At 41.3% G+C, this 22,652-nt stretch overlaps 1 protein-coding gene across 5 annotated transcripts in view; it reads left to right on the top strand.

The window, feature by feature from the left end:
* Positions 1-22,652, top strand: part of pard3aa (par-3 family cell polarity regulator alpha, a) — a 434,509-nt gene that overhangs the window by 186,350 nt on the left and 225,507 nt on the right. For all 5 annotated transcript variants that reach the window (XM_053635967.1, XM_053635945.1, XM_053635955.1 and 2 more), the window contains exons 6-7: positions 19,138-19,223; positions 19,786-19,869. In XM_053635967.1, the coding sequence (XP_053491942.1) occupies positions 19,138-19,223; positions 19,786-19,869 (170 nt within the window). The remainder of the gene's footprint in view (positions 1-19,137; positions 19,224-19,785; positions 19,870-22,652) is intronic.

Here is a 22,652-nt window from a genome sequence, read left to right as displayed (position 1 = left end):
AGACGTAGAACAGTCCTGGGTTTTGTCCATGAATTGAGCACCTTGTCCAAGCATTAATTATCTTGATGAAAACAGAACACCAGGCTGTAAGGAGCCCGGTGTCCTGCTTTGCTTTCCAAAATGAAAGACGAGCCAAAATGGATTTATTCATTTATTTTAATCCTAGATATGGAGATGGCAAGGGTAATTTTGGTGGCTGATTTCATGGTGTCACTTAAAGCATCTGATTCTTCTTCTTCTTTATGAAAGAAGTAAGTGTGTGTGTGTGTGTGTGTGAGAGAGAGAGATGGGGGGTGGGGGGTGGATGAGATGTCCAGCAGGTGGGCTGGCTGGCTGGCTGGGCCACACAGGCAGAGGGCCGTTGGCATGCTTCAGGCTCCGACTGCCCAGTCGAGTGTAATGAGCTCTGTAAGCTCCAACACACAAACACAACAGAACACAACACGGTCACTCAAACACACACAATCTCATACACACTATACAGCTCTCTCTCGCTCTCTCTCGCTCTCTATATGTGTGTGTGTGTGTGTGTGTGTGTGTGTGTATATATATATATATATATATATATATATATATATATATATATATATACACACACACACACACACATATATGCATATTATATATATGTGTGTGTGTAGGTATGTATATATGTGTATATATGTGTATGTGTATATATGTATGTATATATGTGTGTGTATGTATGTGTATATGTGTATATATATATATATATATATATATATATGTGTGTGTGTGTGTGTGTGTGTGTGTGTGTGTGTATATATATATATATATATATATATATATATATATATATATATATATATATATATATATACATACACACACATATATATAATATGTATATATGTGTGTGTGTGTGTGTGTGTGTGTGTGTGTATATATATATATATATATATATATATATATATATATATATATATATATATATATATATATATATATATATATATATATATATATATAGCACTTAGTTTATTGTACTTGGGTCTTCCTCAGTCATCTCTTGCTCATCTCCAGATGGTTCAGTATGCAGCTGCAAGGCCGTTGAACAGGGCAAAGACATATGATCATGTCACCCCAATTTTTCGCTCCATCGGCTCCCGGTCCAATTTCGGATCCAGTTTAAGATTCTGTTGTTTGTCTTTAAAACTCTTAATGATCAGGCTCCTTCTTATCTCAAAGATCTTCTTACACCACATTCATCTAGCAGGTTTTTAACATCTTCCGATAGGTTTCTTTTGTATGTCACTCGATCCCGTTTAAAAACTAAGGGGGATAGAGCTTTTTCAGTCTCCGCCCCTCGTTTATGGAATCAATTGCTGTGGGACACGTGCCTTGCACCTTCTATTATCATTTTTAAAGAGAGGCTGAAAGCATATCTCATCTCCCAGGCGTTCTAATCTAATTTTTACTATTGTTTATTGTCTGTCTCTGTTTGGTTCTATTCTGTTTTCTATTGAACTTTCTCTTACTCTGTTCAGCACTTTGGTCAGCTTTGCTGTGTTTAAATGTGCTTTATAAATAAAATGTACTTACTTGCGCACACACACACATATATCATTTCAGATATTTTAATTTTGTATTTAATGCACAATCTAAAGTGGAGTAGGCCAATTTTATGTTAGAGAAATGTTTTGTTTACATTATAATATATTTTTTTTTTCTCGGATCAGTGACAGCAGTTCAGCAGCAAAATTGCAACTCAATCTTCTGCCTAGAGCTACATTTCCCCCGACTTTTGGTATTATGCTCTAGCAATCTGATTAGTATGATCTCTCTATTTAGTATGATCCTCTCATAGAATAGCCGTTAGCCAACTACTGATAATAGCACGTCACGAGTGCTTACTTAAAGTAGATTCACTGTGACAAGCTGTCCTCTTTGTCTTGTAAGTGAAGTAGTGATCCTGGTTTGTCATAGCTAAAATCATTTTCCTGTAGGAACCAACATGTGGTATGTGCTATCGGTATCACTGTGGCACCGTTTACATGGCTGACTGGCTCCCTATATAGATCAGTCTCAACTTTTAATTATGGGTTTTAGAAATGTTTGATTCCTAGAACATTCAGTTGCTCAAGGCTGCGCTCGAGGGTGTTTATAAAGCGTCGCGGCAACATGCAAGTGGATTTTAGTGTGCAAATGTTTCCCTGATATTAGTCATGAAACTTTGAAAGTTCTTAAAGTTTTCAGAACGTTGCAGGGATGTTGATTTGGTCACGACCTAGTCTTCTCATAACTTATTACAAACGTTCTCTTAACTCGGGTCTGTAAGCTGAAACTGTCCACTGTGATCATTAGAAAGGCTGGTGAAGTACGTGTCCATGTAAGGATTTGGACGATAGTCCTGGGTCTGCTTTAGAAAGGAAGAACATGGATTTATCCTCGTCATTTCCCCTCTCTGTTCAAACGTTTCCCTCTTCCATACACCTGTGTCTCTTCTGAAAACAATAAAAGAAAAAAACCTCTATTTCTACACTCATTGAAAGACTTCCACACCCCCCCCACCACACACACACACACACACACGCACACGCACACGCACGCGCACACGCACGCGCACGCGTAGTGATTATTCACAGTGCAAATGGCAGCCCGCTAGAGAGAAGCTCCCTCAGAGCAGCCCGTGCTGAAGCCCAGCTTTGCCTACCTTAATTAACTAGCTGCTTTGTTTTTTCACTGCTAGCAGGCTTGCACAACACACACACACACACACACACACACACACACGTGCTCCAATTCCCCCCATTTATCCTTGTAAATGACTGAACCAAATTACGTTTGCCGTTTGTTTTCATGGAAGAACACTGGCGAGTGTTTAAAAGATGTCGGCCAGCTTCCACACAAACGCTCCACTAAATCTCTCTTCTTTCTTCTTGCTTCTTTTTCTCCTCACTCTTCCCTCACTCTTTCTCCCTGTTTATCTCATTATTTTTCATTTTGTCCACACCGCAGCTGACAGTACTTCTAAACCACCAGTACAGACTTATGTGCTGGACCCGATGTGTTAGATAAAACTGTTTCACCTCCTTACTGCTCTCCCCTTGACAGTGATCAATGGAATATCCACGTGAAAGAATATCGAACATTAAAATTCCTATAAAATTACTGTTGCCAGTTAGACTGCTCTCGAAGTGAAGAAGTGAATGTGCTTTTCAAACAGCGGGGTTTTTTTTTGTGCTCTAAAGTCCGGTCGATCTGATAATAGTGTTTTGTTTTCATCTACTTTTGTAAAATGAAAGCAACTTTGTTTACAGAATGGACTTTTCACAGTTTTAATTATTTTATTTATTTTGTCGTGTACACCTTCTGTAGCTGTGGATCATTCTCCTGGATACCTCAAAGACTTCCACTTTCCTTAAACTGCCTATGTCTGATTAACCTTCCTGCTTAAATGGATAATCTCACCTGGATACTGTAGACTTGTACCTTGTAGAAGCTATTGCTGTAATCATAAATACCATCTTATGCTCATCCCAGGACTTTTATTCACTGCCTGAACTTACCGAACATCGTGCATCCGTTCAGCGCAGTACGGGACTGTAATGTACTGTGATGACTTGGAATCCGGTGTCCTCCAGTAGAGGTTCCTCTTTGAGGCTTTTTGATTTCTTCAGGTTATCTCAGGGAGTTATCTCAGGTCGTGTTTGATTATTGAGTATCTAAATCTCTATCCAGAGGTCTGTTTGGTATCAGCGAAGTGAATTGAATAAAACACCTCATAGTGTACAAATGGCACGTTATCGTTTGACATTACTGTTTGCTGGGGTTGCTGTAAATAGATAAATGAAGAAGTGACACTGGTGCCGTACTAATCGCAGTATAATAAGAGCTAGGATTTACTGTAACATAAAATATATTTATAATTATTATTTACAGGGTGTCTGAAAACTCGGGAGCCAACGAGAGAACCAAGAAGTATCAAGGAACACTGCCTCTACCCTTTCATCCAATGTTAATACAATTTTTGACCTGTGAATATAACAATAAGTAGGTAAATAAATAATAAATTCAAAATCACCTCTATGTAGTTTAGCTCCCGTTGGTTCCCGACTTTTCCGACACCCTGTAGACTAAATCTTGGTTGGTGCTGTGCTAAATAGACAAGCTCAGCTTGGTGTCTGGTCTCCACTTTACTCCCGTGTCTACCGTTTTCCTCAGTTCAGCCCGTAATGTCCTGGCCCGCTCTGTGAAGTCTCCTACAGCACCGTTGCGTGTGTCCGTGGATACAGTGTGTGTCGCGAGCACGGCCCCCGTCTCTGCACCTGTGTGAGGAAGAGAGTATGACAGTAGGTGGTGAGCAGGAGCTGTTCTGCTTCACTGAGCTGCCAGAGCCTTTAACACAGCCTGGTCTTGTTCACTGACCTTCAAAACTTTTACACACACATGCACAAGTGGGTATGCTGTTATATACTGCAAGCATGAGGACTAGTGTGAACCGAAGTGTTACTGTTTTTCCATATGACTTCTTGTTATGCTGATGTGACTTTTGACCCTGAGTCTTTTATGCTGGTGACTGACTGTATGGCTGTCCTCATTCTAGATGTCATGTTGAGATCTCATAACCTAGTGTTTGTCATGTGACCCTCTCTCGTTTCTCTTCTCTCTCTTTGCGACAGTATTTTCATCGTGTCCCTTTCCTACAACAAAGCAACAAAAACCTTTTTTTGGTGTAAGTAGATAACATAAAGTCTGTGATTAAAGCTAATGTTTGGGGCGGTTAGATGAAATGCAACTATTTATTTACTTACTTTCTTACTTACTTACTTATTTCCCCCATTTCATCTCAAGGTGTTTTATTTGCACCTTGTGTGTATTTGTGTATCGAGAGGAAATTGTGCGTACAATACATTTTCACACACAAACTGTGTCTATATGAAAAAAAAAAAAACAAACAACATATGCTTTGTATGTTTGAAATATAATATGTGGATAGTTTCTAAGATACACAGCTGTCAGTCTGTATATCTATACACAACTCCATTGTGTTACTTCTGTCACCACATTAATCTTCAACTTTATCATTTGAATATGGACAAGCTTCGATTATATTATCTAGAAATATTCAGTTCAGCCACAGCAATACTCACGTGTAGCTGGGATGTGGAGATGAGCACCAGAAAAAGTGTCCTCATTTATATTATAGGTATATTCATTTAGCTCTTTATATGAAGGGAGGGGAGGCGGGGAAAGCCCTCTAGAGCAGACGTTCTAATCCAGTCTGTTTCAGTAGTGAAATTGGAATAGTTATCACCTTTCGGGCTTTTAAAAATCTGCTGTGGAACCTTTCCTCCGTCTGACTAAATACAACGCAGACTGCACAATTATATCAAGTAATGTTTTTTCTCACCATTCTGGGCACTTTTTTTCCTTTTTTCTTTTTTCTCTCTTGTGTTCTGTCTCTCGTTCTCGAGCTGGACTGAGTTCGGCTCTTATCTCATTAGCACAGCAGAAGGACTGACCGGGTTCTCTCAAGGCTTAATTTTCCTGTGAGGCCAGGCTTCATTTATCCTGCTCTGAGACATAGAGGGAGCGAGATACAATGAGAAAGCCGGAGAGAAATGCAGAAGTACAGCGAGAGACAGGGGAAAGGGAAAATTGAGAGGGTAGGGATGGGTAGGGCTCAGGGAAGAGTAGATAAAGGGGATGAGTGACACATATATAGATAGATGGATAGAATTGACCTTTAGACTATGGAAATCATCTGAGTTTAACATGTGGAGGTAAAATAAAGCGTGTCATTTGCCTTTAAACCCAAAATAATAAGTATCATATTAAAAGTTTTTTAAATTATTTTTAAAAAAAAACGATCAGGTCTATCTCCACGGATCTAATCTAATTTGTTTCTCGTCAGATCTCGGCATGCTATTAAATGAGATGTTTCTTTTGGGATCCAAGTCGTACCACCGCATGAGCTGTGTGGAAGTTCTTCCTATTTTATTTATTTATTTATTTATTTATTTATTTTTAAGCCTGTGTTACAGGGCTGATTCAGTTAGAACCAGACTGATTTTGGTTATTTACGACATCCACGAATAGGCAGTCATAAAATCCCCAGAATCAAACACGGTGTCATTCAGACATACACTTTCCGAGAGCTTTCATCCCGCGCATAATTAAATTAACCAGAAAGCAAAGCAAAACAAAAAAAAAAAAAGAAAACCACTGCATGAGTGGTATGTAGGGCTGAAAATGGCCTTGTAAAACACTTTCCTTCATTGATCAGAAAGGTAAACAAACCTTAGCCAAGTGCCGGGAAGAAATCACAGAAATCACCCGAGCACAGAGAGCATGGAGCTGCGGCTAAATAACTGATTAAATCATTACACAATTTTCTCTTTTTGTTTGGCGGTCCAAATCTCTACAACGCCTCATGCGTCTGTAGTGCTACAGTTCTGTTCTTTAGCTCAGAAAAACTGCTGCAATCTTGGCACATTTTCTTCATGTCCTATGTTTGGGTTGATGATGTTTTGGCTCACACCTGAGTGTCAATACTGTGTTCTCACCTGTCTAACCGAAGTGGAGAGGTGAAAACGCAGCACGGTCCAATTCATACCGAAGGCTAAACATTGCATGTGGGAAAACACCCTCATGGTACTTAAACCTTTGCCGTCTTAATCTGCTCTCCACTAACCTGCTTACACGTTCTTTGGAGTTCTTTTCCTTCTTTTTTTTTTAATCTCCTTCCATCCTGAGTTCTTGGCTTTAGTTGTCCATGTGAGATTACTCCTCTTCTACTACCTCATCTTCCTTCAGAATGATTGTGGAGTGAGGGCTTTAGCACCCTATCAGAGCATAATGAGAGTCTAATTTTCTTCCTTTCCCCCCTGATCTTCCTCTCTATCCCTCTCATCATCATCTCCTCTTCATCTTCTTGCTTTCCATTCCTCCTTTATTCTCCTCCCTTCCTGTTCTTCTTCAACTTCATGTTCTTCTTCCTCCCATCACCTTCCCTTCTTCCTATTTCTCTTATTCTTCTTTTCCTCTTCCTCCATATTTGGACACCTAAGCTTCACGTTCCACGCTCCCACATGGAAAAGTACAGTCTTATTTTCACACGTCAACACGCCACCTCTGGTTTTCCCATGTGTCACCGCTGTATTTATTCTCCCTCATTTGTCTCCCTCTCTCTTCTATTTCTATCTGTTGCTCTTTGTTTTTCCAGACAGCTGATTATGAGCACGTTAAGCCCTGATTGGAATTAGCGAGTGCGCTCCGTGCCCGGCTCCTTCGAGTGAGAAATCACTCCGTCAGTGAGAATAATTGAACCTAGGCCCGGGTGCCAGCTCATTACCCACAGATCATAGCGAGCCGGGGCACCTTAACAGGAGACAATAATGACTTTGGGGAGTTTGGACTCCCGCTGTGGTGAAAACTCTCAGTACGGTGGAGTCAAAACAGAGACATGGAGCGCGCAACAAAACATGACAATATACTGCACGGAGTCTTATTTACGCACGATCAGACCAGGAAAAAGTTGCAGTGAAGGTGTGTGTGTGTGAGACCAAACTTTTCTTTTTCTTTTTTCCCCTCAACAGAGTTCAGGCTCTTTTGTTGACCGAGTGCTGGAGTAGCCGTGCTTTACAAAGCATTAAAAACTCCTTTTAAAAAGCACTTTAGAGTTAAGTGGTGTTTTTTAGCCCCCTGTAACTGATTGTTTCTGTATTGAGTGAGCGATCTCGCCCGATCAAAATTACATGCTCAGAAATCGTCATAAGGAAATTGCTGGTGCACCGCTGGCCACGATGGACATCCATAGAAAATCCGGCAAATATACAGCATGACACCCAACGAGTCCATACTTTTCTACACCTATTAGACTAAACTCCTAAACATCATTTATTCGCCTGACAGAGTTGCACTGAGCTGGAAAACAGCTCAAACTTGCTGAACGATTCATCCCGATTAATGCAAGTTTGTTCGTTTTTGCATTTTCTGGACGTCTCGGTTCTCCCTCTGACCTCCTCCTCGGTGAGCGGCTCCGGTCCATTACAGTGCGACGCTTTTGATTTGCCTCAGCAATGTAATATTCAAAAGCACCAGGAGGGGATCAGCATCCCATCTAAAACTGAAAGAGGCCCATTTAAACCTGAGACAGGCTCTTTGCATTTGCATGAGCGGTAAAGAAAAGCGAAAGCAGTCAATCGGGAAGGGTTTTGTCATGACATCCAGTGATGGAGAAGAAGAGGAAGAATGGACTGATGCCGTGGGAAGCGGATTGTGGTGGGCTGCATGGTGGGCTGCATGGTGGGCTGGTGTCTCCCCTGTAGGCTAAGAGATCTGGCCATCCCAGAACCAATCACACAGTTTCTCTGCAGATTAAACACAGTGAATACAGGAATGTGTGTATTACTGGGCATACAAATACTAGTCTCATCTCTTAGGTAATGATTAAAACACTTGGCAGCTTGCTGTTTTAGGAAAATAACCAGTGATGTAGTGTGATGTGGCCATTACCACCCCGACGTTGATTATTTTCCTACACCATCACAACCTGTCGCGGTTTATTCCTCTAATACCATAACAGTCCAAACAATGACAATGTTTAATTTATTAACAAGCACCGCATCACACATTTAACAATTCATAATGTGGGACATCCACTAAAGAATATTCATTTCTGTTACGGCTTATGTTAAAGCAGCTATAAACATTCTTCATTCCTTGATCAAGCTTGCCTTTTTTCTCTCTCATGAAGTTAAAAACGCCCAACACCCACCCCCCCCCAGCTTTTCATGTTACTGAGGAAGCACGACATCGTAAAGACTTTCCCATGTTGGAGAACTTTCTGACTTTTACAAAGCACCGACACTGGAGACTCCTTCCATAAATATTAAATAACCATCTCCATATCAACAATTCTAGACTTTTTTTTTCTTTGTTAAATAACACAGGTTTAAATTTAAGTAGTCCTAAATACTTCCATCGTCCTGTAGTCAATGGGGTTTTTTTTTTTTTTTCTTTTTCCCCCCTCTTCTTCTTCCTTAAATGGTCTGCACTTATATAGCGCTTTTATCCAAAGCGCTTTACACCGTGTCTCATTCACACACACACTCACACACCAATGGTAGCAGAGCTGCCATGCACGGCGCTAACTTGCCATCGGGAGCAACTTGGGGTTCAGTGTCTTGCCCAAGGACACTTCGGTATGTGGAGTCACGTGGGCCGGGACTCGAACCTCCAACCCTACGATTAGCGGATGACCCGCTCTAGCACCTGAACCACAGCCGCCCGTTGTTAAATGACTGAAATAAGTTATGTGGTTAACATAAGCTCGAGATATTTTCATGTTTTATTCTACGACATGAGATACATCAGTAATACCCCTTGTGATTTTGTTAAGCTTTTACGTCAGTAACAAGTGGCTGAACGGGACTACAGAGGTTGTCGGGGACATTAAAGGTCATCACGGCGAACAGGAAGACTCCTCTACTGCAGCCTCGTAGTGTTTATACCGGCGCTCTTGCAAACTATTCCAACTCCAACTATTCCAACTTGTAGATTTATCAGTTTATAGTGTTTTCCAACTGTATTTATTTATTTATTTTATTTCAAATTGCTTATAGCAGGGGTTTTCAAAGTGGGGGCAGCTGCCCCCTTGGGGGCCGCCAGGGGGTGCCCGGGGGGCCTCGATAATTTGGTGTGAAAAATAAATTCTCACTCTCAGACAACCCCACACACACACACACACACACAATAAATTGCTAATGTAATGTAAAGATGTAAGATGTAATTATTAATAATAAAAAAGGGGGATATATTCAGAAGTCTGTATTTTTAATGTGTTTTAAAGACATCTTGCCAAAAGGGGGGCCTCGGTCAAATGTTAATGCCATTTGGGGGGCCTTGCCGTGGAAAAGTTTGGGAACCCCTGGCTTATAGCATAACTTTAGCTTTTTTACTTCTGGCGATTGTTTTTAGCCTTCAAAATTCATTAAAGTCGTGTTGATTTTGAAGATTATCTTGATGAGCAAAACATGTAAGAATCATCAACGTTTGTTGGACACCGAGCTTATTTTCTGCAATAATCCTAAAGCCAATGGAAAGCTCCTATTGGCTTTCTATCGAGGGAACGTGGATGATGGACCTACAGCAATACGTCATCCCTGCAGCACTCTATTGTCAGCCTCTGACCAATCAGAATAGAGAATTCAACAGCGCCGTGGTATAAAATAGCATCCCCTTTTTAAGTGCGCTTGATCAACTTTTCAATGTTATTTGCATTTACTGTACAGAAATCTGGGTGTAGATTTAGAGCTGTAATGCGATGTTAAATATCTACAGTTAAGATGCTTAGTTTGAAATGTAGAACCTGAATTTTAGGTTTTACTTTCCGTTACCAAACTTTTAGTGTAATTCTGGTTTTGATTGTGTAATAATCTCGATAATGCGCATGATTGCTGACGAATTCTGCTGATATGTCTGTGGAAATATATAACTGCAGAATTGAAATCTATAAAATATTCTGTTGCTGATGTGGTTTCATATAATACCAGTAATATTATGATTCCTGATTATGATGAGTATTATTCTGTGTCCATGTTTACTGCACTTGAACACACACGTACAGTGACTTCAGGAGAAGGTTCATTAGGACTGGTGCTAAAATTTTTGGTCATTTTACACCTCGACGCGTTTCCGGCACCAGCGTCTCACGTCGCTGTATTTTGTGTTAAGGGAATAATAGTGTGTTTTCACATGTATTAATAAATCAATGAGCTCAGAGTGTCTGTACAGCCAAGGTCTGGATCAGACAGGAAGGGGAATAATTTCCCAATATTTAGTCCCAGTGTATCAAATGTGTCTGGCGGTACGATTACAGCTTTCTGCCTTCCTGCTTTTGTTTTAGTTTTCGTTTGTGTTTCTCCGGTGCTGTAAATCTTGTCGCCGCGTAAACATGCTTCCATGGTGTGGACAGATTTTATTTTGGATTGTGCTGTGGAATAAAAGCTCGGCGTCACAGAGGGACTAAAAAAAATAAATAAATAAAATGCACTAAATTGTGTGCCTTCGAGACGGGTTTCTTTTGAGTGTTGACGCACAGATCTGTTTTCCTGTTAGCGATAAGCATTATGGGAAGTCTCACATCCTGTGCTGGACCGTACCGGCTGGATTCAGAGGCCGGTCGCACCAGGTGAGATCAGTCTCGGGAAGTTCACGAAAAGGACAACATCTGTGCAGTTTCCTTGCGCAATAGGACGATAACGGTTGAATATGTTGTACGAATAAAAATGTGCTTGTGTTTATCTGCGTGGTATGTTGCGTTCAAGGTCAGGCTAGGTCAATCAGACTCTGATATGGATGTTGGAATTTTACAGTAAATATTTGGGAATCATTTTGTGTAATTATTCTATTGCTAGGGCTAACCGACTTCAGGTTTTTGTTGGAAATTTTCCCTGCCCTTCTCGTAACCCATACTACATACGCGCACGTGCACGCAAGCTGCATGTCTGAATGGATGATTTTTTTTCCCCCATACTCAGAACTCGACTCGATATCCAGAGCCTTGCCATCGAGCACTTCAGCCTGGAAAAGTAAAGAGAATGAAGTCATGAGACCAGAGAGCCAAGTGCCAGTCTCTTATACAGGTCATTCAGTCAGTAATCATCCACTGCAGTGGTTGTACCCCGGCTTTATACCCTGCTAAATTATTCAGTATGATATGAAGTGACTTCAGTCAGAAACACCTTTTATTGCCGAGAAGAGACGTAGATAGCTCTTCAGCAAGCTCATTATCACTGATGACCCTAATATTGATATCTTGCCTGTAGAAGCTGCTCTTGTTAGCTTTGGAAAAAAAGGCCAGAGTTTGCTCAGACCATCAGTTCTTTTTTTTTTTTTTTTTTTACTCCAGTAGCAATGAGAGACTATTACTCTTTGAAATCTGTTATGGTTGTATGCATTTTATTTAATAGTTAATATCACATGAAATTTGAGGAAGAGCATCCCCAAAAACATGCTACGGAGTTCATTGCTATCTCGGGTATTAAATTGTTAGGGGGGGGGAATCTGTTTGCATTTGAGGTCTTTCAGTTTGTGTTCTTTCCGTACGCAGTCACACACACATTCAGTGACCTTCACAGTATAAACCTGGATTAATCACTTCAATTGTGGGTAGAGAAATTGTCCTCCCACTTAATCACTTCCAAATGGTGATTAATTAAGGAAAGGCGGCCATAAGCTCACTTAACGCTCAAGTGAAGACATATATTCAAGTGGCCGTTGCCTTTTTATTTAAGGATATGATAAGTCATCATTTCATTTCGGTGTAAGTGAACAAACGCTCCTTCTCACCCCCTCCCTTCCTTCTGGGGAGAGAAAAGAAAAATCAATTTGGAACGGTTTTATTTTAGGACACCGAGTGCAATTTCCATACGAGATGCCATATCTGTTGAGGATCACAGTGTGACCTTATTATGCGTTAGCTCTAATGTGTCACCCTGCCTAATGTCCTTTTGTTTCTGAAGCATGTGTTTTTATAAATGACCAAAGACCCCCAAACCAAACCCTTGTGATGTCCCAGCAAATAAACCCTGCAGGTCCTTATCTGCTCCCTGGCCGTCGGAGATCATGTCAGAGTGGCCTCGGACAAAAGCAAATTGCGGGTAACTTGATTTTCAATAATTCATACCCTCTCGAAGCTCTGTGTGGTATGAGAAGAGCGTTCCTGTCTGTGGTTATTGATGAGCGCCTGAGACTTTTAGGCACGACAGGCTTTAGGTTTTCGTTATTGACTAAGTGATTGATTTAAACCCTCATAATTAGGCGGCCTAATTTAATTAAAGTGCAATTTAACGATACAGCCGCCCCACCAAAGCATGCCCTGGCATTGATAGATACGCCTGCGCGCGTATGAAATCGCAGTTGACAGATGATGTATTTGGCGCAGATGCGTCGCATTGACTGAGGGGGGAGCGGGCGAGAAAGCGGCCCGTAGTCCCGCTTAGTCCCTCACTTCCCCTCTCCAGACTCTTGATCTGGACAAATGCGACCAGCTCACGTTTCTGATTTAATTTAACTAATAGCATTAAAAACCTGTTCAGCTTTAATTTTCTTAAAGTAATTCACGTCATAGCCCAACTTTTATACGCCATTAGCAGTGTCTTAGGAAACGAAATGCAGACAGATTTAAGCGGTGCCACGTCTCTGTCGATTAAAGTAGAGGGAATTAAGAGTGGCATGGAAATGAAATTAGTGGAATAAAGGTGAATAAAAGTGGCGGGAGCGCTTACGGGAAACTCCAGCCACCGCCTTGTAAAAAGCGGATTATATTATGAGCACTTGAGATTCTTTTGTCTTATATTTGTCTTGCTGTTTGTACAGTTTTGGGTCTATAGATAAATCTACTAACTGATACATAGTATTGAAGATGTGTGTGTGTGTGTGTGTGTGTATGTGTGTATATATATATATATATATATATATATATATATATATATATATATATATATATATATATATATATATATATATATATATATAAAACAAAAAAGGCAAACGGATACATTTCTTAAATTAAAGTTTTTGATTTAACAGCATATTTATATACATTTCAGAAAACCAATATAAAGTATATATTTTAGCCTAAATATTAGTGGGATGATTCCCCTGATAGAATAATGCAAATATATAGGGAACAATTTTGTTCGTAGCTTAATGCATTGCGATTAATTCATATTAATGTTTTTCCCTATTAATTATTTGTTGTTACTTTTTTTTTTTAAGCCTATAAATACTTCTTATACATGCATAGCTTGCCAGTGTAGGGTCCCTTTGCTTGGATTTGTGAGCAGCGATCTTTCTTTCCTTGCTCCCGAAAAATGTAGCTCTCGGTCTGGCTGTGTAATTGCTACACATGCAGCTGTTGGAAGATTTCATTGATTGAAGTACCGTATTGACTTGGCATATACCTTGCTCTTTTTGTCATCCAGCCTTTCTTGTAATGTCAGACATGCTGCAGAATGATAACTGGGTAAGTTGACAAGAGATTCGATCGATAGAGAAGGCGTCAGAGCTGTGATTGAACATGATGTGAAGCATTAACGAAGATGATTGCTCAGATTGCCTGTTAAAATCGCATAACGGTCGAAATGATATGTTCCTTACTGACACAAAATATGCTTTATGTCTCGTCTCGGTCCATGTAGGACAAAGCAAACCGCAACCAAATAGTATTCATGCTTCTAGATTGGATTACTCGGGCCCTCTCGGTATCCATTAATGATTTTTAGTCTGAGTTTAGGTTCTTTTAACGTTTGTTGGTCCAGCATAAGTGCGTATAAATGTCTAAGAACTGCTGACCGGTGTGATAAATTGACTGCTGTAATAGAGGTCATTGAAATGGGGGATGAAGATGGAGGTCTGAGGGTTGAAAGGGTTAATGTGTGGCTACCAGTCAAGTCCAATTGAATCAGGTTTCCTCCATGAAGCTTTAATTGGGATAATGGAAGTTGGCTCTGAGGGACAGCTATATTATAAAGGGTCTTTGTCAGGAATGGACTTGCCCATTTTCATTTGGGTTCGACATGGCCTTGAGTGTGCGGCCTTGGCGTCTACATGACAGTTCGTCCCCTTCATTTGGAACTCTTATCCGGTTGGCCACGTTTGAGAGCTGTCGATTGGCTCGTAAATATCCTCCTATGGTTGAGCCAAAGGTCTGTTGTACCCACACTGACGTCTGAACCAATCCATTCTCTGCCGCAATAGAATAAAAGATTTCCTAGAAAATTAAAGTGACGCCAAGAAGCCAGTGTATTCTCATTCAGTCGATGTTGAACCATTTGCCCTTTTGATGGCTAAGCCAAAGACCATTATAGGCCCTGGAAGTACAAGGCTCGTATTGATTCGTTCTCAACATGTAGAAGATGTTCGACCGTTCATGTACTTTTATCAAGTGTGTACATACGTGTGACTATGCTTGTAGTTCCAAAGCCCTGATTTTTGACCATCTTCCCTGCCGTCTGTCTTTCCTAAAGGCTTTGTTTCGGGTGAACCTGTCTGGACAGGGCTGTGTCCCAAGCATTAATTAAATTACACAGCAAAGAGTGCACCAGGCTACGTGCCTGAACATGACCTTAGGCAGTCATAAATCAGGGTGTTGAACTGATAAGGATTGAAAAGGTTTTAATAGAAATGTATTATCATATTTTCAAAACAGCTGTGGTTGGTGATTTCAGTAGTGTCTGTAAATGGAAAATGTATTTTTATTTAAATAAGACTCATTTAAATATTTTGTCACCCTTTTACCTCTTACAGTTTTGCTTGAATGACTTCACACACAGGAGAGAGCGGTTTCGTTTGGCTCGCTCTCTCTCTCTGCTGCTTTTCAGGGGGTGCACCATGTGCACTAATTACCACTTTATATTTTTAGTCCAGAGCATGACTGGGCTCTTTGTAAATATTTCAACAGTCATTGTTTCAGAGTCTACACAAAAATCACCTTTTTCCTTCTGTTATTCCATGGCTCATTTACTAGCTCCTTATGCTGGATGTAAAAACAGATGCTGAGGCCAGTGTAGAAAGGGAATTCCAGAGCTTGGTGTTTGGGTAATGATTCTGAGATATTCTTTAAATGCTGACTGCAGTTAGATTCCCCGAAGATAAAGACCAGCCATTATCGCTGGATTTCCTTTTGAGGTTGAGCTGCCATGCGGTTTGTTTAGCACTATTGTTCTGGGTATAAATGTGACTGCTCGACATGTATGATACGACCACCTGATCTGTGAACCCAGCTGTTCTTGTAGGGTTTTAAGTCATCCAGGACATTGTGTAATTGTATATTTAGTGGAAATTCCAGGTGTTATATATATTTATATATATATATATATATATATATATATATATATATATATATATATATATAGCATCTTCTATAGTCAGTCAGGAGATTGAATTAGAGGGTATGAATGACCCCTTAAAAAAAAGCTATGTAAGGTTGTAGAGCTAGATACCAACAAGCTAGTTACTCAGTTTATTTATTTATTTATTTATTATTTTTTATTGTTGTTGTTGTTCACACACACCACACATGGCCTAAGTGTGTCAGCAGATGTGCCCCAATGACACCCATAAACTGGTGGTGACGGGCTCAATAAAGGAAAGTGAAGAGATACTGTCCCCTTTGGGTGAAAACGACCTCTTATCATGTGGGACAAGCAGAACTCATTGGAAATGATGATCAAGGCTTTCAGGGATGTTGTCACCTTGTCTAAGTGCCTCTGGTTTGGCAGGTGGACAGAAGTGATGCCTGCCAGCCATCTTGTCTCTCTTAAACTATCTCTTGCTCTCTTCCCTCTGATTGACTTGTTGCCTTTGGGGACAGACAGAAACAGTTAGTTGTTTTTGCACAAAGGACCTTGGGATGGTACCATGCGTTCCATCTGGACTGTCTGTCTGGATTTTAGGTAGGAACTATGCTTTCCACCCAAACTTTGGGAAGATACCATGCTTAACACTCTGAATTTGTTAGGATTCAGTGCTTTCCACTCGGAATTTTGTAAGGTGCCATGCTTTCCACTCCAAATTCGGGAATGTGGTGATGCCATGCTTTCCACTTTGAATTTACGAAGATGAACAATGCTTTCCACGTGAACTTTGTGATGGTACCAGGCTTTCCATCTAGGCTTTAGGAAGGAAGCTCCCAAAGAGGGTTTCCATATTTGACCTGCACAACTGATTTTCAGAAATCTGAACAGAAGCTCCATCTTTGGGTCTCTTTGGTGATCTACACTTCTCTCCTTCCATTTCCTACCTTTTTAAAAATCCAATTAATACAAACAGAGACACTCCACTGAGGGTGTATTCACATCACATAATGTTTTCTCTCCACAAACAGTGAAGCTGGGAGATCTTCTCTCTCTTTCTATGCCTTGAGCAGCTTCTGTTACTGGAGTTAATGACTTGCCAGTGTCAGTGGTGATGAATGTGAAGCAGCCTAGCTCCTCCACGCCATCTTAGAGCTGTCAAAAACAACGCAGGCGTGTGTTGCAGTCACCGACAATCTGCCCTTAGTGTTCTACCCCAGACATGTTCCCTCTGTTTATTCTTTCTCACAATATATATTTACTGACTCGTGATTGTCTACCCGAATCCTGAAGCACAATAGGTGTGAATGGTGATGGATGAAGTGCCCTCTATTTGCTTGTAAATGTATGTATGCAATTTAAATCAGTGTTTGATTCTTATTGAGTGAAGTGGGCGATTTGTTCAACGTTCGGAATTGAGTCTGAATTGAAATTGTGAAACAGGTTCACATGAGAGATCGGTGTCAGAACAAGTCTGTTATTTTCAGCTACTTTTCATATAAATTAATGTGTGGATGACATGTAATTAAAGCTCTGACAGTAGGGGTGTGTTTTGAGACAGAGGTGATTGACTCGTTTTTACAGGCAGCGGTTCAGTGTTTTTCTTCAGGTTTTCTGATGAAATTTTCATGACCTCTTTCTCTAATCTCTCCGACAAAGGAGTGATGGAGAGGGAAAGAGGACGGGAGGGGAAGGAGAGAGGGAGAGATGGTGATGAAGAGGAAGAACGGTGTGGCGGAGGAGGAGAAAGAAATGGCGAGCGAGAGAGGGCCAGACAGGCTCTCCAGGCTGCATGACACATTTTGTAGAGGATGATTGTCTGAAAAGGCTGAATGCATTTCCATATAAAGACGGCGAAGCGCTTATTTAGCCGTGCTTGACATTTCGGCGAGAGGCGAAGGTTAAGGGTGAGACTGGCGGAATATTGATATGTGGCTAACAAACCGGCGCGGGCTGTCGCTTTGCGTCTAGACGCTCACTTGGCCTTAGAAATGATCTCCGTTCAAGGGCTTGAGCAAAATTAGAGGGAATGCTCACTTGTCATTATGCAGATATTTCCCCATTTAACGCAAGTGCGCTTGATTGTGTATTAAGCTTCTCTCTTATTCTCTTATGGATAGAACAAGGCACAAGAAAACACAACCAATGTCCTTTGCATGTGAAGTCTGATAGTAATATGAGTGCCATAGCTTTGTGGACAAAACCTCTGGCTGTATTGCTGATGGTAATGAAGTCAGATCGGATATGAAGTCAGAATTGAGAGAGAGGGCTAAGTAGGATATGATGCAAGACGGAGGGGGAAGAAAAATCCCTTCCCTTATATCTGATTAAATGCAAGCTCAAGCCCTGGTGACCTACAGCTGATTGGTTATAGCTGAGCAATCGATTACAGACATTTGCTCTGCTATTGCTGCAGTGGAACCATTGAAATACTCAGTCACTCGTCTCATGTCTTACTAAATTAGATGAGAGTGAGAGATAAACCAGGAATGTGTCTGGAAAGTAACACATGCTGCCTTCACAAGCTGTATTGAACACTTGCATAATACTGCCTGCTGAAATCCCTCCATCGGGCTGTTGTTTGAAGACCGCGTACACACATCCTTCATTGTCCTATCCATAATCCACCACAAACAGTTCATTTGCAATTGTTTTGACGGTTATTTCGGATAGGCAATCCCTGCCAGCTTGTCACATATTCACACATAAGTGCTCGGTAATTATTTTAATCTTTATGCATTTTTAGGGCTAGAGTATATTAGCTCAAATTAGCCAGCTAAGTAACGTATTGTTAACTAGCATAGTGGACATCTGCGTTATTTGTAATCGGTTTCATTTTCTGACAGAAAATAGCTGATTTAGTCGGAATATTTAGTGATATGATTACTTTATTCCATCTAGGGTTGTTCGAGCTAGTAGACGTGTGTGTATGCTAGACATCTTGCTAGCTTGTAGTTTGCTTACAAACCGAGTGAGCAGCAAGATTATGTGTGATTCAGTTTTATGTCTAGCTAACGGCTAACATTACTCTGAGGTAGCAGTCACCTGTCTTGGTAACACAGTGCCGTATTGCTGCCTTTGAAGCTTATCTGAGACGATTTGTTTACAGGTGCTTTTGTAGCGATTGTAGTGCTGTCTCCTAAAACACAGACTCACGGGATACCACGGTTCCTTTAAAGCTACTTTGGATGGTTATGGGTTATACTCGGAACCCTCACTGGTTTGGGTTCTGCATCTAGAAGGATGAACCAAGTAACTTCTGAAGACCTTATGTGTGGGACATGCCTCACTTTCTGTTTTCCGTTCTCCACAGGATGAAGAGGAAGAAGAGAGGAGGAGAGACGAAGGCAAGAATGGACGGATAGAACCGGTGGGCCGAGCGGACTCGATCTCTCTAGAGTAAGCTCAAAAGCCCAGGCTGCATAATGAGGCATTATAAAGGACCGTTTGTGTCTCCATTCTCCTGTCTAATGCAGACTCTGTTAGCCTTCAGTTGAACTAGAAAGCATTTATGGCGTGTGGTTTGATTAATTTCAGATTCAATACAAACAAATGCAGCACGGGGCTAATAAAATTGCCTTTAGGTTATTGGAGCACGCTGTTCTCTTCACAGTCGGTCTCCTGTGCAACGATCTGACTTGTGGGCTGATTTTCACAAACAGACACACACACAGACACGCGCGGCCTGCTGCAGGCCTGAGTCTGATTGTAATCACTTAATTGAGGTGTCTATTTGGGTTCCTCATCGACCCACATGTCTTAATGGCTGTCTGGATTATAGATGGCCCTGTGTAGAAAGAGATCCAGACTAGTCGAAGTGCACAACTACGAGCCTTTTCAACCTCCCACCTAGAAAAACCGCTGTGTTATCCTGTTTTCTTCTACTATCCAATGTTGTGTGGTTTTGTTGCTGCTGTTTTATTCTTTCTCTCTTTATCTGTTCTCCGTGGTTGTCTCGCAGTGACCTGCTCAAACCGGTGGAAGTGTCGAATGGCGGCGGGCCGCTGGGAATCCACGTAGTGCCGTTCAGCTCCAGAGACAGAAGGTGAATTTCAGTTCATCCACGACAAACCTCGTACCCATTTAGCTCGTTAGCCATAACCACATGTGGTCTTTATTTCTAACTCTATTACCCATCTTTCTTTCTCTCCTTTCACGCTGTTATTGAATGTTGGGAACGCTACCGCGTTAGCCGCGTCGCTCCATGTTGTCCTCGACCCTCCCACTTCCTTTTCTCTCTTTTCTTCTTTCTCACAGCTCCTCTCAGGCTTTTGACAGTGACTGACATTGTTCCACATTTGTTCTGTCTGTCTGCATAGCATATCTTATCAAAGGGCTTGCTTCTCTCCAACAATGCGAGGCATATTTTCTCTCCTCCTCAACAATGCGCCGCTGAAACATGCGTGGTTTCTCCTTGACTGCACATGCCATTTTCTTTGGCTTCCTTCCAGAGCTCTCTCTGAATAATAAATTGAAGATTCAATAGCTGGGGTCTTGAGAGAGTTCACTCAGGGTGGCAGGAATGATTCTGCCACTTTGCATCCCTCTATAGACTGCGAGAGGGGACACGGGACTCGCAGCGCAGGATGAGACGCAGCTTTACGGTCATAGACGGGCGCGGAACACGGCCAAGCCAATCCAGCTAAAGCGCCAGAGCCAATCAGGGTAAAAGCTCATCTCGAACAGTGACGGTGGCTCCTTCAGTAACGGCCCTGTGTTTGCCCAAGGTCGCCTTGAAAATTCACTACCAAATGAACGAAAGTCTGCTGCGTCATCAGATGGCCCTGCTTACGAATCCTACAAGGATTTTTTTTCACAACACAAGGGTGTTTCAGGAGCTTTAAATCGGAGCTATAAATAGTTGACCTTTTTTAATAGCGATTAATGTCGCAAAAAAAGACCTCTTTTTAATTGAAAACCTATATAAAATACAAACGTGCAAGACTTAAAATAAAGAGGTCTTCTGAATATTGTTTAGATGTACCCTCTTTAGGGTATAATATTAGATTAATAATAGATTAATAATTGTACAGGGCAGTCAGCCTTCCCGAATGTATTTATTTATTTTATTTCTGACATTTAAAATGCATTACGTGCCTTCCAGAACTGCACAAAAGTGATTTCATCTCGTCCCTCCCTGCCTGAAATGTGTCTTCAGATGCTGCATAACTCCTGCATGCTCTATAATCAGTGTCAAAATAACAAATATCTCTAACCAGCACAGTCAGCTGTGCATCACATCCCTAGCTAATGGCTTCATCAGGGCCTATGCCGGTGTGTCTCAGACTGCTGTCTCTCATTAGCATTCGGACAGAAGCCACGGGGGTCAAACCAGTAGCGCAGAGCGAGAGGAAGAGTTTTAAAATAGATGCCGTGTTCGTTCTGAAACTGGAACCAAGCATATGCTGTTAAGAATTAAATTTTTAATACGCATGTGCACTCGCGCGCGCGCACGCACACACACACACATGCGTGCTCACTCCAAGGATTGTGAATACATTATTCCAATAATGAGATCTCATCTCGTGACCAGTGTGAACTGTAAACAACCAGCGGTGTAATTGCGGCGCATAAATGGATTCTGATTGCATTATTATTCAATTAAAGGCAGTGGAGGAGAACAGGTGGTCTCCTTCTCGCTAAGCATTCTGGGCCATCACTCAAGCGGCGGGCGGCTCTGCCGCCGATCGGATAATGATGGAGCTGCAGATTCAGCTAGTCACGTCTGAGTGTTTCCTAATGGCTGCAGCTGGGACAGCTCCAGATTGAGATCCCCCTACCCGACTGAGAAACCTCGCTCATATTCCCGTTGTTAGTGCTGAAATCATTTTAATCAAACAAGGGACCGAAAGGCTGGGCCGAGCAGGGTCACTTCAATCTTCTCTCGCTTCACTCCAACATTAATAGCTTATGAATAATGAAGCACAGCAGATCATGGATCGGTCCTGTGGGAGTTTGGCTCACACTCCTGGTCAGTCGTTGTCTACTTTATGAAGATAAAGCATGTGCGGCTCCTCTTGCACGTAATAGTGCATCATTACGCTGTATGTGTGTAAGTGTTTAATCTCCTAAGGCTAAAAAAAACCAGCATCGGTGTCTGCAGGAGTTGCGTTACACCTCTGTGATGATGCTGTGAGGACGTTTGAGACCATTTGTTTATCTGTAGGTGTCCACTCTCCTTTATCTCTAGGTGTTTCTCTCTGTCTCAGCGGTTCTCCCCGTCTATATCTGTATCATTACTTTGTGTATTTTGGTTGCTATAATTATTGATTTCTTTATGATTCATTCGTTCGTTTGTTCAGTCATTTAAATGGCTGGCCTGGGGTTATTGTTTTGCTTGCGTCCGCGTGAATACTTTTATTGTTAAAATGCCAGCGTGTTGCAAAGGTACAATGGTATTTTCAGACCCGATTACGGTAACATTACTTGTTACTTGCCTACTGAGACCTCATTGTGGCGCGCACACAATATCCGAATCCTATTTTCAAACGCATTCTGAGAAGTCCTTTACCATGCCTTACAACCCGTTGTCATACTTTAGTAGTAAATTACTTACTAAATACAGCTGAATGAATTCAGTAGTTTATGTATATAACAAATAAGAACAAACAGCAGGATTACTCAATGTCATCAGGAGCAAAAGTGATGATTAATGGTTTGTAAATCATGCAGAAAGTCAGACGATGCTTTTGTTGCATATTTTGTCGTCTAATTTTCACCACCTGAAATCGATAACTGAAATCACTGAAAACACTTTTTGTTTCTGAAAGTGAACAAGAGGAACTGATTCATTCTCACCAAAGTCATGGCTCTTTGCTCCCGGTCACT

The sequence above is a fragment of the Ictalurus furcatus genome, chromosome 1, assembly GCF_023375685.1.
Source record: "Ictalurus furcatus strain D&B chromosome 1, Billie_1.0, whole genome shotgun sequence".
NCBI lineage: Eukaryota > Metazoa > Chordata > Actinopteri > Siluriformes > Ictaluridae > Ictalurus > Ictalurus furcatus.
The sequence above is the reverse complement of the archived record's forward strand: the minus strand, read 5'-3'. Positions and strand labels throughout refer to the sequence as shown.